At 39.0% G+C, this 16,154-nt stretch overlaps 1 protein-coding gene across 10 annotated transcripts in view; it reads left to right on the top strand.

Moving 5' to 3' along the window:
* TACC2 (transforming acidic coiled-coil containing protein 2) overlaps positions 1–7,033 on the top strand; it is a 211,028-nt gene extending 203,995 nt beyond the window's left edge. For all 10 annotated transcript variants that reach the window (XM_060241487.1, XM_060241490.1, XM_060241486.1 and 7 more), the window contains 4 exons: positions 2,893–3,053; positions 4,159–4,265; positions 5,150–5,270; positions 6,528–7,033. In XM_060241487.1, coding sequence (XP_060097470.1) covers positions 2,893–3,053; positions 4,159–4,265; positions 5,150–5,270; positions 6,528–6,593 — 455 coding nt within the window. In that variant the 3' untranslated portion in view covers positions 6,594–7,033. The remainder of the gene's footprint in view (positions 1–2,892; positions 3,054–4,158; positions 4,266–5,149; positions 5,271–6,527) is intronic.
* The last annotated feature ends 9,121 nt before the right edge of the window (positions 7,034–16,154 follow it).

Below are 16,154 nucleotides of genomic sequence, written 5' to 3'. Positions count from 1 at the left end.
AGTCAGAGATCAGTCCAATATATGCATAGGAAACTCTGAGGAGATTTACCTTGGCTAAAAGGGAGTGCTGGGGGGGGGGGGTCCTTTGAGGGATCTCCGGAGATGAGTTACATTTTCATCATCTGCAGAAGTTTCCAGAGTCATTTATTTGACATAAACTCGACATGATCCTAATCTTCTTTGATACTGCTAAACATCTAGAGCTATACAAGACCGGTGTTGATCTGGATAACTACAGAAAAGGTACAGATGGCTAACTTTCATTCCGGGACTAATTAAAGTTAAACAAAATAAAATCAGAAGGTGGGAAATTGAAATCTAGAAAGCTTGGAAGAAGAACGGGAGAAGGGGCGAAATTTGGACTTTGTAAATTTAAAGGATAGTGCTAAAAAGTGGAAAGGAATTTATTGTTTTGTCTACTTGTGGTTTTGGAGAAAAAGCCCCATCGTCATAGACTTGCAGCTCCCACAGCCAACACAGGAAATACGTCAAGCATCGTGAGATCTCTCTACCAGCGAAAACGGGATTTGGTGGCAAGAAAAGCAGGAAGTGTCGGATGGAAAAGGGAAATCATTGAAGCAGCTAGCCTACTCTAGGACTATAATATCATAGAAAAACATCGGCAGCCATTGCTAGGAGGTCAAAATTTAAACAAATTTTTTAAAGTGTTCAGGACATTAAAAATTGGTGAAGCTGACAGTGGTGACAATTATAAGGTAAATACTATTGGACATTATCACTGATAATTATTTTAGAAGCCTTTTGAAGGAAAAATTTTTTTTAAGGGAAGCAGAAAGTCGCGACCACCATTTTGGAAGAAATAAAAACTTCAGAAATTAATACCTGAGCCCAGGAGGCTCTGAGGACAGCAAAATTAAGCTTATTGAAAAGGGCAAGCCTTACTCTATCAAACCTGATAGTTTAAATTTAATTTGGAGAGGTGAAAAATTTTGGTGTTTTTTTAAAATGTCAGAATATAAGTTAACGCGTGCAAGGACTGCCTCAATGGAGAAAATGCAAGAGCAGTTAGAAGCAATGGAAGCCAGGATGATGAAAGGGGTGAGAGACATAACTGCTTCTAAAAAAGAAATTAGAAAATACATTGAAGAGCTAAGGAAAGATATAGAAGATCTCAGAAATGAGACTGTGGTACCATCAAAGAAAGTGCAAGAGGTGGAAGAGAGAGTGAAAGTACATGATTCCACCTTGCTAAAAATGCAAGAAAAGGTGGCAATTCATGACTACAAATTGATGGAAACCCAGATATGTCTGAGAGGAGTACCTGAGGATGAAGAGACAGATTTGAAAGGATATATAATAAGAATAATTGCAGAATTTTTGGAGGAAGATCCTGAAGGAACTAGAAGCATGTATGACTATATGTATAGAGTGAACTCACTATATGCCAAGAAAAATTATCTACCAAGACATGTGGTTATAAGATATATGACAAAAGAAATGGTGGGAAAAATCTTGAATTAAAATTTTGAAAAGACATTGATAGCGGGAGGCAACAGAGTAAGAATCATGAAAGTATTGCCAAGACAAGTGATAAATAACAGAAAAGCATACAAAAAATTGACAGAAAAATTACGTGACAATGAAATGAGGTATAGATGGATAATACCTGAAGTTCTGAGCTTTGAGCTGCAAGGAAAAAAGGATTACAATTACAAGCACAGAGGAACTGCGTAGGTTTTATGAAAAACATAAAGAATTTCCACCATGATGGATTACAAATTATTATCTTGGAATGTAAATGGACTAAATTTACCGCAAAAAAGAAAGGCAACGTTTCATTGGATTAAAAAGCAAAATTGTAATATAGTTTGTTTACAAGAAGTGCATATCAAACAAAAGGATTACAGATTTTTATGGAATAAACCACTGGGACTAGAATTTTATTCATTGGCTGAACAGAAGAAAAGGGGAGTGATTTTCTATATTAAACAAGAATTGGAACCGAAATTAGTGTTTAAAGATAAAGATGGAAGATTTGTAGCGGTAGAAATAATGTTAAATGCAAAAAAAAGTTGTTATTGGGACTGTATGCACCAAATGGTGCAAAGGATGCTTTTTAAAAAGACATTATACAACGATTTGATGAACTGACTTATGACCAAGTTTTGATAATGGGGGACTTTAATGGAACAATTAAGAACACACTGGATAGGTCTGGGGGTAAAAAAAAAATAATGAAGGAAAATTGCCAAAATCTTTTTTTGAATTGGTCAAACAAGAAAATTTGGAGGATATATGGAGGAAATTTAATCCTGAAGTGCGGGACTATACCTTTTTTACTGTTGTATTTTTCACATGTACAGCAGACATGTCTGTCAGTAAATATGTTATGCAGATATTCTTATCAAGGAACTGGAATTTGTTATAGGCCTCAAATCAGAAGACAATGCAGGTTTGCCACCATGTAGTTGCATTACTAGGGTCTTGACTTTGTTGCAGCAGGATGGGGTGATTTAATTTGCACATGCTCTTCTTTATTATTCATTATTCTTTTGGTTGTTTGGGATGGGTTTTGTTTTTGCTTTGAGGAGTCTCTGTTAAACTGGTGGTGTGTGTGAGTCCAGGTGATTCCAGATGCCCGGATCTTCTGACTGTTATTGACTTCAAAGTGAGCTCATTTTCATATGCTGAAATCCTGATTTTGCAGAGACAACAGTTGCTGTTTATTAAGTGAGGCAAGGTGCATGCTTTGACTTTAACAGTGGTGGCAAAAGGCCTTGTTCGTACAAAAGTTTCCCTGTTTGCACTTGCAAAAGAAGAATAGCTAAGCAGCATTTCATTTAAAATATACCAGTGTCAAGAGATGTGATCAATTTGAATACCTTTGTCCAAAAACAAAATAAAAGAACCTTCTGTCATTGTTTCTAACAGAGGATGAGCAGAGAGAAAAGTCAATGTCCCATCACACAGTTCAACAACTGGTTATGGAAAAAGAGCAAGCATTAGCAGACCTGAATTCAGTGGAAAAATCTTTAGCAGATCTTTTTAGAAGATATGAGAAAATGAAAGAAGTTCTTGAAGGGTTTAGGAAGGTAAGTCACTGTGAATAAATACCTGTAAACTTGCCATCTACATATTTATCTGTCATACTTATGAGCTTCTGCTTTCGTTTTAATTGAGATTCCTATGACTAAGGGCTTGATGTAGTGAGACAGTTCCTCTCCAAGAAAAGACATAATTGACAAACCATTATAAATTGATAAGATGCATTCTTGGCTACCTTCTCCACCAAAAGAAGTGGCCCCAGACTTGCCTGGGGCTCTCTTTGCTGCGCAGGAGCTGAGAGAGAATGATGCTGTTCATCAGCTCCTGCTGGCAACATGTTGCTTGTGGGGAGGGGAGGCAGAGGTTGGTTTCACATGAGTGCACTGGGGATGGGATGGAGTTCCAGGGCTGCCTCTATGTGCGAGCCCTGCACAGGCTGCCCTCCCCCTCCTGTTTAGCTGGGCCACCACCAGGGCTTCCCCTCACTTTACACCAACTCTTCTGCCTGCCCACCCACTGTTTCATTTGTTACAGGTTGTGTTTTGGTCATAGCTGGCTGGTGGTTTGGACACTGGGATGAATCCATTTGGGGGGAGTTAATGCCTACATGCCCACATCCCCTATTTTGGGGACCTACTTCCAGGGCCTTGAAGGTGCAGCCTTATAGCAGCATATCCAGGGCAGGGCCTGTCAGCTGGCTCTCACTACCAGGTGGCAAGGGACCACACAGTGTTTTGTGCTCTTGTGGAATCTTGAAGCTTACCACTCTGCAGTTTTCCCCCAGTAGGCAAGCTGGGTTGACAGGGTAACATGGGGCAGCAGGCACCAATGCCGTATCTGTCCCCATGCTGCTCCAGTGGTCCTGTGGTTGTGTACAATAAAGGTGTGGCCTGTTTTCCCCAATTCTTGTGTTGTGTTTGCTCTTCTTTTGCTTCTTTGCTCCTTCCTAGCCCCTGGGTTGCAGGATCTGAATGTAGGCAGTATTACAATCTGAGTACTGTATGTTAACCAAAAGTTCGTCCATTTACTGTGTTTTATGAAAAGAGGTGATAGATTTGAGATTGTAGAGTTTGATCAACCCAAAGATTTAAAAAAAATCTGACATCTCATCCATGAATCTTACAGTAACATTTTTTATTCTTTCCATTTAAGAATGAAGAAGTGTTAAAGAAATGTGCACAAGAATACTTAACACGAGTAAAAAAAGAGGAGCAAAGATACCAAGCCCTGAAAATTCATGCAGAGGAAAAACTGGACAGGTATTTACCAATAAAAGGGAGAGGGGGAGAGACCTGGATTGTTGATCAAAGCCTTCGTCTAGTTTACTGCTAGTTCATATTTTTTGCACTCTGAATCTTGTTAATTTGTAAAGGTACAAACTTATCAAAATTCTGTTCTGAATGAAAACAGTCTATGGTGGCCTATATAGGACTATGCCACTGAAGTCAGTTGCATCTGTTTACATATCTTTATTGCTTTATTTGTGAAGATAGGAAACTGCTTTACCTTTGGTCAGATCATTTGTCCATGTAGTTGAATAGTTTCTGTTGTGATGTTCAGTGGCTCTCCAGGGTCAGGCAAAGAAAGCCATTCCCAGGCAAATGCCCAAGAACCATACCTGCAAAGGCCAAGAATTGAACTTGAGACCCTCTACATGCAAGCCATCTATGTTCTAACATTCAACCATTTCTTCTGTGTATGATATGAGGAATGAAAAGCTATAGAGATCACTGAATTACTGGAAATTCTGCTCAACCCATTTCCTGAAGACACTTCACCCCCAGGTTCTGAGAATTCTTTAGGTATTGCTTAAACTTTCAAACCCTAAGTGCTAGGTAGGCACCTGCTTTTTAAACCCAGTGTTGCTTTTGGTATCCACTACCAAAATGTGTACATGCACAGTATGATGAACACAATCATAGTGCACATGCAGCCTTTTCTTGTAATAAAATTCCTACTGGATTATTGTGTGGCATGAGAGGCAATAATGGAACCACTTTTTGCAAATTCTGTGGCTGAAGTAACATTGTGCCCTGGAAACTTCTGACTCCATTGCCTATTAGCATCGATGTGCACATGCTTCTTATTCAGAAGACATCAAAAGAAGACATTCCTCCTCAGTCACTCTCTTTCATTTCTACAGAGCCAATGCTGAAATTGCACAAGTCCGCAGCAAGGCTCAGCAAGAGCAAGCCGCTTACCAGGCTAGTCTCCGTAAAGAGCAGCTGAAAGTGGATGCATTGGAAAGAACACTGGAACAAAAGGTAACTTGCTGCAAGTCACATTGTAAAACTAATTGTAGAAGCACCATTGTATTTGGTACATGCAACACAAATATGGCAGTTATATCCCTAAACAAATCCTGAATGGGACAGTCTGGTCACTACTTGGACTAACTAATGATTTCTAGTACATTTAAGTCACAGTTAATTATCACATAATCAAAACTATGTGCATTCATACTCAAGCATTCATCACACAAGTACAGCCAGGACTTAACCAGTGGTCTACAGAATGACTTGTGCTTTGAGCTCTCTGCTTTCCACTGACAAAGAGCCTTGGAAGAGCTACCATCTGGTTCCCATTAAAGCTGGTCTGTATTTTATGAGCATTGTGTAGATATCAGCTGCAACATTCTCCCAATGGTGGTTGTTCCATGCAGTGACTACAAACAAATGCTTTGCATACACCTTGAACTAGTTTGGACAATACATAGCCCTGTATAATGTGGAGTGGGGAAAAGCCACCTGGACCCCCTCCTCCAGGCAAGCCTTGCCTCTAATTCCAGCAGATATAATATGCAGTATTATAATATCTGGATGTTATGAAATCCAGTGTGTAGATGTACATGTGGTTGATCTCCTATATTAAATCTAGGCTGCAGATATAGAACCTAAACACACTGCATTTGATCAGGTATAGATATTTATATCAGTATGTGAAGTGGAATAGGGAGACAAGGCATGCTTTCCCCGCCTACATATTAATTGCAATGAGTATTTCTCAAACCAGCCCATAATGTCATTTTATGTACATATCCCATTTTTGGAGACTGAGCTGAGCAAGCTAAACTTTGGTTTAAAAAACAGAATTTTCTCAGTGTTTATTTGCAACATTAAAAGGTTAGCTCCTGTACTTAACCAATGGAATAGAGCTCTTCAGTTGGGTAATTATAAAGGGTTGGGGGTGGGATGGGGGTAGAGGTGAATTGACTGAGTTGAAGATTTACAAAATGGTCCAGACTATGGATTGGATCCAGACTAAGTTTTCTGCTAACAGGAAACACTTCTGTCAGCAGAGGAGAAACTTCCTGCTCCCCCCATTCTGCTGTAGCCAGTTGATCTTCTCTTTGGGTTATAGGATTCCCCCAGAAACTGCATGAGGGTCAAACTGGGAGACTGCAAGGAGAATTGGTAGAAATTACCTCTCCTTCTCTGTCAGTCTGGATCCAACCCATAATGGTAAACTAAAAGTTTGTTCTAACAAATGTTTACAATCTTTGTTGGTTGGTTTGTTTTTAGAATAAAGAAATAGAAGAATTGACAAAGATTTGTGATGAACTGATTGCCAAAATGGGGAAAAGCTAACTTTTAACCAAAATCATGGATTTCAATCTTGAGTGCAATATGACCATTGGCACACTGATGTCTACACATTGATGTGGACGGGATCTATTTTCACGTTTTTGTATGCACTACTGTATTTTTTTCTTAAAATATTGATTTGATTGTATGCAGTACTAAGAAGACTATCAGAATTCCTTGCTATTGTTTGCAAATTTTTTCCTAGTATAATTCATAGCAAGTTGATCTCAAAAGTTCCTGTATCAGGGAGATTTGTCAAGGTCTTTAATAAATTACAAGTTGCTTATCCTAGCCTTCCCTTTGTACATGAGTTCCCATGTTGGATGTCTTTTTTGGATTTAATATAAACATGTATTACTTGCATGGGGACTCTTGCCTTAAGGTGTGTAAATTGGCTCTGCATTTGCTGATTTGTAAAATAAAATGAAGACTTGAAAAAGTAAGATGCATGTCTCTTTGGTTCTTTACTGTAAATAATTGTTTCCATCTTGGAAATAAGTATGGCTTAATTTTACTTCTTTGGTAATTCTTTTACATGGCACTGTATACCATCTATCAGTGGCTTTCTAGCCTGTGTGCTTTCAGAATTAGTCCAAGAGAAACCATAGTAATCATTATATTTTCCAATGTTAGTCTCCCAAGGCTGTTCCGGAAATTTTTTCTAAATTAACTGAAAGCTGATTCAGTTATCACCTAAGAATTTTTGATTAAATCTTCATTCCTCCAACTCAGTCACTAGCAGTGTTCAAGTGAGATCAAAACTAAACATCATGTGGAAGATGCGGAATTGGATCGTTTGGCATACTCCTTTAAACGTACTAGGCAGCTGCAAAGGATGTCTTGAGTCGGGTGTCTAATATTTTCTTCCATGCCACTTTCCTGAAGAAACTGCTCTCCTCCCCACAACTGCTCAGTCCTGTTTTCTTGCTTCAAAGTCCAGCTAACTGCACACAATGGGTGTTCTCTCAAAGTGCCTATAGGGATCAGGAACCGATGGTCCCTTTAATCCAGGTATGGGGTATTCAGCATCTACAGCTGCATGCAGCTCACAAGAACCATAATGTGTGGATCTTGACAGACTGAGATGTCCTCTGCAAAAAAACACAAACAGAAAAAAAATGATCTCTTCAGGTTATTTTTAATAGCCCCAACCTAGCATTTATAGCATCTTCAGCATATGTTTGGCGAGCCCCATCATCCAGAGAAGCTCTACTGCTTATGGAATTTCTTATGAAGAATGGTATAGTATCTCCCAGTTTTAAAGAATTTAAGACCATACCGACATACTCTGTGGAGAGCTCTGTGGAGATGCTGAATCCTACAGCTTCATTTAGCAAAGCACAAGCATAAAGTGCAGGTTCAAAATCTGGGGGTAGCTCTGTTGATTGCTATGAAACTAGTGGAGGAAACAAATCAACAGACTCCATGCATGTTGGAAGATCATGCTGGAAGGAAATTGAGGTATCTGGTTCTTTTTCAGGATTAAGGCTTGTGTATTTAATTTGAAGCACTTGGGAGTCTATGACAAGATGCCAAATAGTCTCTGAACATCTTTATTAAGTGACTTGAGGACGGGCAAAAATCATTTTCTTTTACATAAAGATTCTTTTTGAGAAGGCTCTAGGGCTGGAGAGTTTTGATCTGGCTCAAAGGCCAGCCAGAATAAGCTAGATAAGTAGCATCCTGCACACCTCTTCATCCTCTACATCATCCTCTATAGAGGATTAGCTATGCTGAATAAGCATTAGAGCTTTAATGACAAACAGTGTACTTTGTTTAATGGCACATTCCTTGACTCGCCATGATGAAGCCATTTGCCTCCTTGGTCCTTCTCAGCATGTTTTTCATCTCCCAAAGTAAGTGATTTTGCTCCATTCTTTCCATAGCATAGCATTTTAGTGTTTGATCTCTTCAGGATTGCTCTTTTTTTGATAGGATCAGTGCCTCATTTAAATGGATGGGAGGTGAACATATGACAGGCAGCTCTAACTGAGCTCAAGGTATACTATATACCATTAAGAGCCAATTGTCTAAATTACGTTGGCACTTGTGGTGCATCTTTTGGATTCATAAATATAGCAAAGATTTTCTTTTGATGCTTCAGTTACACTAATACTAGCTTTTTAATGCAATTTGCCAATGGCATAACTATGGTGAAGCACAATGGCTCTTACATTTAAAAAAAAATCACAATTAGTCATTTAATTCTGATCACCGAGCTTGGAATAAAAAGTCGTGGGAAGGGAGAGAGGAGCTCTGTGCCATGCTGAAATTTATAGGACCAAGAACTTGTAGATTTTCTTTCATTCTGGTTGATCTGATGGCATTTTAGAAAATAAAAATAAAAATGCATGTGGGCATTTTCGTTTTTTAAATAATCCCCTCTTTAGTTGGCTGTAATTAGAATTCTAGGACATTACATATACTGAATTGCAACTATTTATGGTCCAGGTTCAGGTGGGTAGCCGTATTAGTCTGAAGCAGCAGAAGAAAGTTAGAGTCCAGTGGCAGCTTTAAGACCAACAAAGGTTACTTCTGGGTATAAGGTTTCTGTGTCTAAGCATGCACGTGAAAGTTGATACCCAGAAGTAAACTTTGTTGGTCAAACTTTATTATTTGTTCTGTTTGTTCTATTATTTATGAACCAGATATGCTTTAAAAAAACACATTCTTAATTATAAAAATCTTAGGACTTACTTTTATTCAGGTTTTTCAAAATTCTCTGATGCATTTTGTATACAATTGAACTACATTTATCCTTATTTTAAAGTTATTATTTTCCCACTGTTCTTTGCAACTAAGACCTTTGTGTGCTTTTAACTGATGACAGGTGAAGCACTGCAATGCTATACTTGTGTAGGTAAAAATGATGAAGAATGTAACAGACAAGGATCTGAGCAATGTCCTGGACCATCAGATGCTTGCGCAGTCATAAGAGGACAGTCAAGTAAGTGGTTAATCAGAACCAAAAGCATCGAGTTGAGTAACTTCAAGCCACAGAAGCCCTTGAAAATTCTGTTAGTGAAACAGGTACAGGGGGCCAAAAGAAGGTTACAAAATGTAGGCAGTGGAAATAATTAGCTTGTGTCAATCATTTTTTAATACATTGTATTTTCTGTCTTTGATTTGGCAGTGCTACAGTGTCTGAGTCTTATTCTCTGCATAACCATACATTTTGGAGGCAAACTGACAAACTAATTCCTCCCCAGTGTTTTGGGCTACCTTAATTCAGCCTTAAAACTAGAGATGTTGTATGTTTTCTGTTCCTTTATTTTGGATAAGTTCTTGTTACTGTAGTTAAAGTTAGTGCCCCGAAAAAGTGTCAGCCAAGAAGTTGGCATGAATTTCTGTTATAGATAGCCAAACTGTGAATCTGACCTATCCAACAGACTTTCAGTTTTCTAGATGTAGCATAAGTAAAGGGAGTTTATTTGTATGTGGCTATGTATTCGTTACAATACAATGATATTATAAATGTCTATGGCCTACTTAACTATGATCTTAAAATGGCCACTAGCCTTTGCCCAAGGCAAGTGGGTTGAAGATGGCAACCTAGATGTTCTCATTCAAGTTTGTAAGATAGATAATCATGGATGCTGTAATATATTTTGGATTTACCTCTGAATTTCTTTAGGTGGCATTATGAAGTCCTGTTCCTATAGGTCATTCTGTGAGCGAGCAAGGAGGGAAGGCTCACGAGCACCTGGAGTGAATGTTCACTGCTGTTATTCCAATAACTGCAATGCCAAAAGCCTGGGCTCGAGAAACATTCTCTCCACCAGCTACTCATTTCTGCTTTTCTCTGCAATTTTGTGGCACCTGATTTTTAACTTGGAATGAAAATGAGACTGGAAAGAAGGAAGCAGTTACCTTAGACCCGCAAGGCTGTCTTTGAATCAAAGAGTGAATAATCCAGATACTAACATAATGCATTACATTAAAATCTCTGAATGCTGGAAGTTTTTGTGTGGTCAGGGGCACAGGGCTATAAGTTAACTCACTTTACAATTACGGGGGAATGGTAGATGGGGACTTAGATAATTGACAAATGACATTACAGCGATGATGCTCAGGAACCTGCACTCATAGTTATTAATATACAGTGAAAACACATTATTTCGGAATTACTCTTTACATTATTATAGCAACAAAAAAAAGCTGTGAGCAGCAGCCTTGTAGTGTGATACGGAATGCTTTACAGTTAACAGTTGTACAGAGCCTCTGTATAAAGTATTGCTAAGTGTTTTAAAATTTGATTTAAGTATTTGGCTAACAATACTTCACAAGGAACTCTTGTGGTAGAAACTCTTTATCATTAATAGCTTATTAGAGGGGAAAGAAGCAGATGAATGAGAGAAACAAAGTTAGTTTCTAATCTAGCTAGATATAAAAGTTTTGTCTGTATTGGTTTGATTGTATATACCCATTTTACAACCTTAGAAATAGTTAGTATGTTTCACTACCCATTATTCTGAATATTAATTCTTCTCACTTCATAATAGTGAATGGATTTTGGTTTGGGTACTGCTTCCTTTAGGATGATCAGTAAAACTACATAGTAAGATTAACCTATGGCATGCTTTCCAGTCAGTAGGCTTCTTAACTTATTTACTAGCAGCTTTATTGAGATAGGCAAATTAATTCTTATATCCCACTCAGATTACAGTTCAGCTCAGCATTCTGTTTGTCCACCTTTCTCACGCAGGAAAAAATGTTAACAGCATTATCTCAATCCGTGTGTCAGATGAAATATTTTCATAATACAGATACGTTTCTCTTGAAACTATTGTCAACATAGTAAGAGAGCGAGATCATGAATTCCAATTTGAAACTGTTTGTTCTGACTGTATTTACAACAGATTCAGGGTCTGATGTTTGTGATGGTACCTCATGCATTAATAGCCAACATAGATTTCTAAAGCAATTGTCCCAATTTTTTTTTTTACAGTGTCAGGCATATACAAATGCTACTGACATGCAATGAAGCAACAGGTATTAAATGCTTGGGGATGTCAACTCACACTTTCAATGCTTAAAGTTGATTTTTCTTTAGGACATTTTTCATATACTTGGCCCTTATTCCAATGAAACTCACTGAAATGAGCTGTTATGCTGTAATAAATGTTGTTAGTCATTGAGGTGCTATTGGAACCTGTTTGTTTTGCAGCAAGCAATGAGGCTATAGTTCCAACAAAATCATTCTTTTGAGTTTGGATTGGATTCATGTTAAGGTTCTTGAAGATGTAAACTCTTCTAGCTTGATCTAGAACAGTAAAGACTATAACTGAATTACAGGTATCTGGGTATGTTGCTCAAACTGCCATGTTAGTATATGCACACTGAAAGTTGTATGTGGTTTACCATTCAGGTGGCAGCCATTTGTGCAATCAAGCTGAGTTATGATCTTGCATATTAGAAGCCTACACAAGTTATTGTTTTATCTTCTATTTGACAGTACACAAAATCAAAATCAAAACCATAATGAAATATCTTCTGTATCAGTTTGCTTAGCCCATACCTGTTTATCCGTACTGCATATATAATTTGTTCCTTTTGAAACTGTTATATCTTGTACTAAGTATTTACTATTTTAGGATCCATATTTTCATTTTGATGAAGTTATATAATGGCAAATCTGTGTTTGGGCAACTCATCTTATACCTATGTATATTTGTTTTCTTTGACTGAAATAAACACGCATTATGTAACAACGCACTGTAGCTGTAATGGTCCTGAATTGGAAACATCAGTTATTGTATGGATTAAGTGTAGAGCGTCAGTAGCCAACTTCTTTGTGCTTGGAACTGGACGATCCCTGGCCAGGATGCTCAGGGACTGAACCCTCTCTGTGATGACGCAATCCCACTCTTAAGCAGCTTGGCTGAAGATGTATACTGTTTTCGCACACAGCTTACCTCGCAGTCACAATCCTGTTCCCTCTGCAGCATCCGGTCGGATTTCCCACCATCTGCGCTGGAGTTACGTTTGCTACGCAGAAGCCGCAGCACTTCCTGTAACTCCGGCGCAGATGGTGGGAAATCCGACCGGACGCTGCGGAGGGAACAGGATTGTGACTGCGAGGTAAGCTGTGTGCGAAAACGGTAAATATAGATGCCATCATCCTGCTGGATATGTTGCAGAGTGACCTTTACAGTGCAAAAAAAAGGGGGGGGAGGGTGAGACATTCAAATAAAGAACTTTTTATTGTTTTCCCATTGTGTATTGAGAGGGATATGCCTGTCAGCTCTGAAGTAGTGCTGTGGATTCTGGCAACTGTGCTTTCCTCTGTGCCACCACGTCCAAGAGGCGCACACAAGGAACAACTTTTGCACTGGCTAGCAGGACTTCATTCTTCCCAGGGCTCATCAAAGAGATTCTTAAGAAGCTTCTGTATCATCAAAAACAGTTTGATTCAAGTCCAGGAGCAGCTTAGAGACCAACAAGCATTTCAGGGTATGAGCTTTCAAAAATCAAACCTCCCTCTGTCAGATACGTTTTTACTCAAAATCTTATACCCTGAAACACTTGTTGGTCTTTAAGCTGCTACTGGACTCAAATCTAACTGTCCTACTACAGACCAACACGGCTATCCTCTGAAACTATCATCTCAAGACAATCCATCATTTTCAGTGCTGGGAAGGCTCGAAGGAATAGTAAATGTGAAAAAGTGGAACAGAAAATTCATTCTTTACTTTTGCATCAGTGATGATACAGAAGCTCTTAGACTTCAGAGATTGCTGAGTGTTTGTGGCTGATTCCAAAGGAACATGATGCACAGGTAAGGGATCCTGATGTTTCTGGGAAGTCTCCCTGTTCTGAAGTAATCACCATTTTTGCACAGTTTACCTCGCAGTCACAATCCTGTTCCCTCCTCAGTGTCCGGTCGGATTTCCCACCATCTGCGCCGGAGTTACAGGAAGTGCCGCAGCTTCTGCATAGCAAATGTAAACTGGGTTTTAGCGGTTTACGTTTGCTACACAAAAGCCACGGCACTTCCTGTAACTCCGGCGCAGATGGTGGGAAATCCGACCAGACGCTGCGGAGGGAACAGAATTGTGACTGCGAGGTAAGCTGTGTGCGAAAACGGTAAAAGTCTCAAGTAGTTAGCAGTACTTAAATTTCTGTAAAGTCAATGTTGAGTATGTTTTTCCCCCCTCCAAGCATAAATACAACAAAGAAGAGTTGTTTTTATCTTATGAGCGTTTAAGAAAGGGACTGGGGTCCGTTCTGTTGAACTGGAATCTGAGAACAATTAACTGCTTTATAATTAAATGCTATTAATGTCCAAGTGTTCATGAAATTCCATTTGACTTGAGACAGACAGTTCATATTATGTTTATGCCATTGAAAACCTGATAACCAACAATGATTCTTGGACAGAGGAGCTTAAATGGGATACACACTGAGCTGATACATTTAAAACCATCAGTGACTCCATGGCTGTTTTCGCCCTGACCTTAATCAGCAGCGACGCCCCTCTTCACCGCGCAGGATTAGCGCGGATTTCGCACTAATTGCCGCGGAGCACCCGGAAGAGCCGGAAAGTCCTGCGGCTTTTGCGGCGCAAATGGAAACTGGTTTTTGGCGGTTTCCGTTTGCGCCGCAAAAGCCGCGGGACTCCGTGGCAATTAGTGCGAAATCCGCGCCGATCCTGCACGGTGAAGAGGGGCGTCGCTGCTGATTAAGGTCAGTGCGAAAACAGCCATGGAGTCATTGATGGTTTTACATGTATCAGCTCAGTGTGAAAACAGCCCATGTGTAAGTCAAACAAAACAGATGAAATTTATCACAGTCATTACCTGAAAACAAATACATTTTTCAGTACAGACAATTCGTATGTTCAGCCACAAATGATCACTGTGGTGAGAAGATGAATGATGGAATCCACCCAAACATATCTATTGGCTGACCAAATTCAGTCCCTGGCTCAGACATGTGAACACTTGGTGGGTTTGACCATATTGCATTTCTTTATTCTCAGTATTGTATTTCTTATTTCCCAGTACTATAGGGGACAAAATACATGCATTGCATGTAAAAGATCTTTGCCCATTTAAAATAAATGTCCTTATCTATCTAATAATCTTTGTGTGAAAGCAGGTGTCAGTATGTATATGTATAACTTGCTGAACCAGAATACATAGATTTCAATTAGATGCACATTCAGGTACAGATACTGTCTTTCTGTTCTACATTGTAATCTGATGCCTTCTGATATGCATTTGACTGAATATACCCATATTCTAGAGCAAAAAAGGCTCACATAACTGTACATAATTAAAGCTAGATCTGGATGCTAATTGAAAATTGTCTTCATTCCACACACAAACTGTATGCTTCGGTGGATTTCCAGAATGCAAACAGGTAAAAACTTAAAACCACTAATCTTATAAGAAAAATCTAAAAGAAGAAAAGTGCTCTACAAAGCAGCTAGCCATCACTTCAGATAAAGTTCTATGCACCAGGTTCTCTATGTATGTGATCTGGAATAGCGAGTTGCAGAGATTTCCATTTTAATCCACTTTGAGATGCTTGCTTAAGCATTGGATGTTTGACTCATGATGCCATCAGACCAATTCAACTTAATTATACTTAAGAGATTAAGTTAGTAACAACTAACTTAAGCTGCACTAATTTCAATGGGATTTAAGCACTGACAGACTTCAGCTGGACCTGGGGTCTTAACAATTTTAGAATACATGCATATGCTACGATCATCATCAGTAAATGTTTCTTACACATTGATTTCATTTTGCAGTGTGTTTTTTCCCCAGAAGACAATGAAAAAAACTTACATGTGTTTACTCTTTCTTAGAAATGTAATACAAGATACAATCAAATTTCCTATGCATATTTTCTTGTAGTAGGCATTCCTTTGCAGTCTTACTTTCACCTAGCAGTCTTACTTTCATCCAGAGGGATCAGAGAGGCTGTAGGAAATTCATGCATCACATGGCATGATGCCACAATGGAGGCAAGATGTCATAATAGTAACTTGTCTGTATGCTGACAGCCTTTTGTTTCTAGAGACGCTTGTAAGTATTATGAGTCATTTCCCCTCAAAGAAAACGGAGGTGGAGCAGACATGAGAAGAAGCCTGTAAACCTTACAGTAGTCCTCAACTATCTCAGAAGACTATTTATTAACAATATCATAGTGTATCTTTTCCCAGCAACTCATAAAATGGCACAACGCAAGCATGTTTCTGTCTGTGCAGGAGCTCGCAATTCCCTTGATTTACTCCAGTTAACTGGACTCATTCCTGAACCACCTCCTTTAGACACTAAATCAGCACACCTGTAAGTAGTGGCTAATGTCCTCCAGTATGTGTTTTCAGTGGGTGATGGATGTTGCAGGGAAAGACCTCTGCAGGAATGGAGAGCATATGAAGCTTCCTTATAGTCTCATTCTAAGTCAAACAATTGGTTCATCTTGCTCAGTACCAGGGCTTTTTTTTAGTAGGAACGCAGTTCCAGCTGGCTTGGTGTCAGGGGGTGTGGCCTAACATGCAAATGAGTTCCTGTTGGACCTTTTCGATAAAAAGCCCTGTGTGAGACAATGGTG

Source organism: Heteronotia binoei, chromosome 6 (assembly GCF_032191835.1).
Source record: "Heteronotia binoei isolate CCM8104 ecotype False Entrance Well chromosome 6, APGP_CSIRO_Hbin_v1, whole genome shotgun sequence".
Taxonomy (NCBI): Eukaryota; Metazoa; Chordata; class Lepidosauria; order Squamata; family Gekkonidae; genus Heteronotia; species Heteronotia binoei.
Note: the sequence above shows the minus strand (reverse complement) of the source record. Positions and strands in the feature narration are given on the sequence as shown.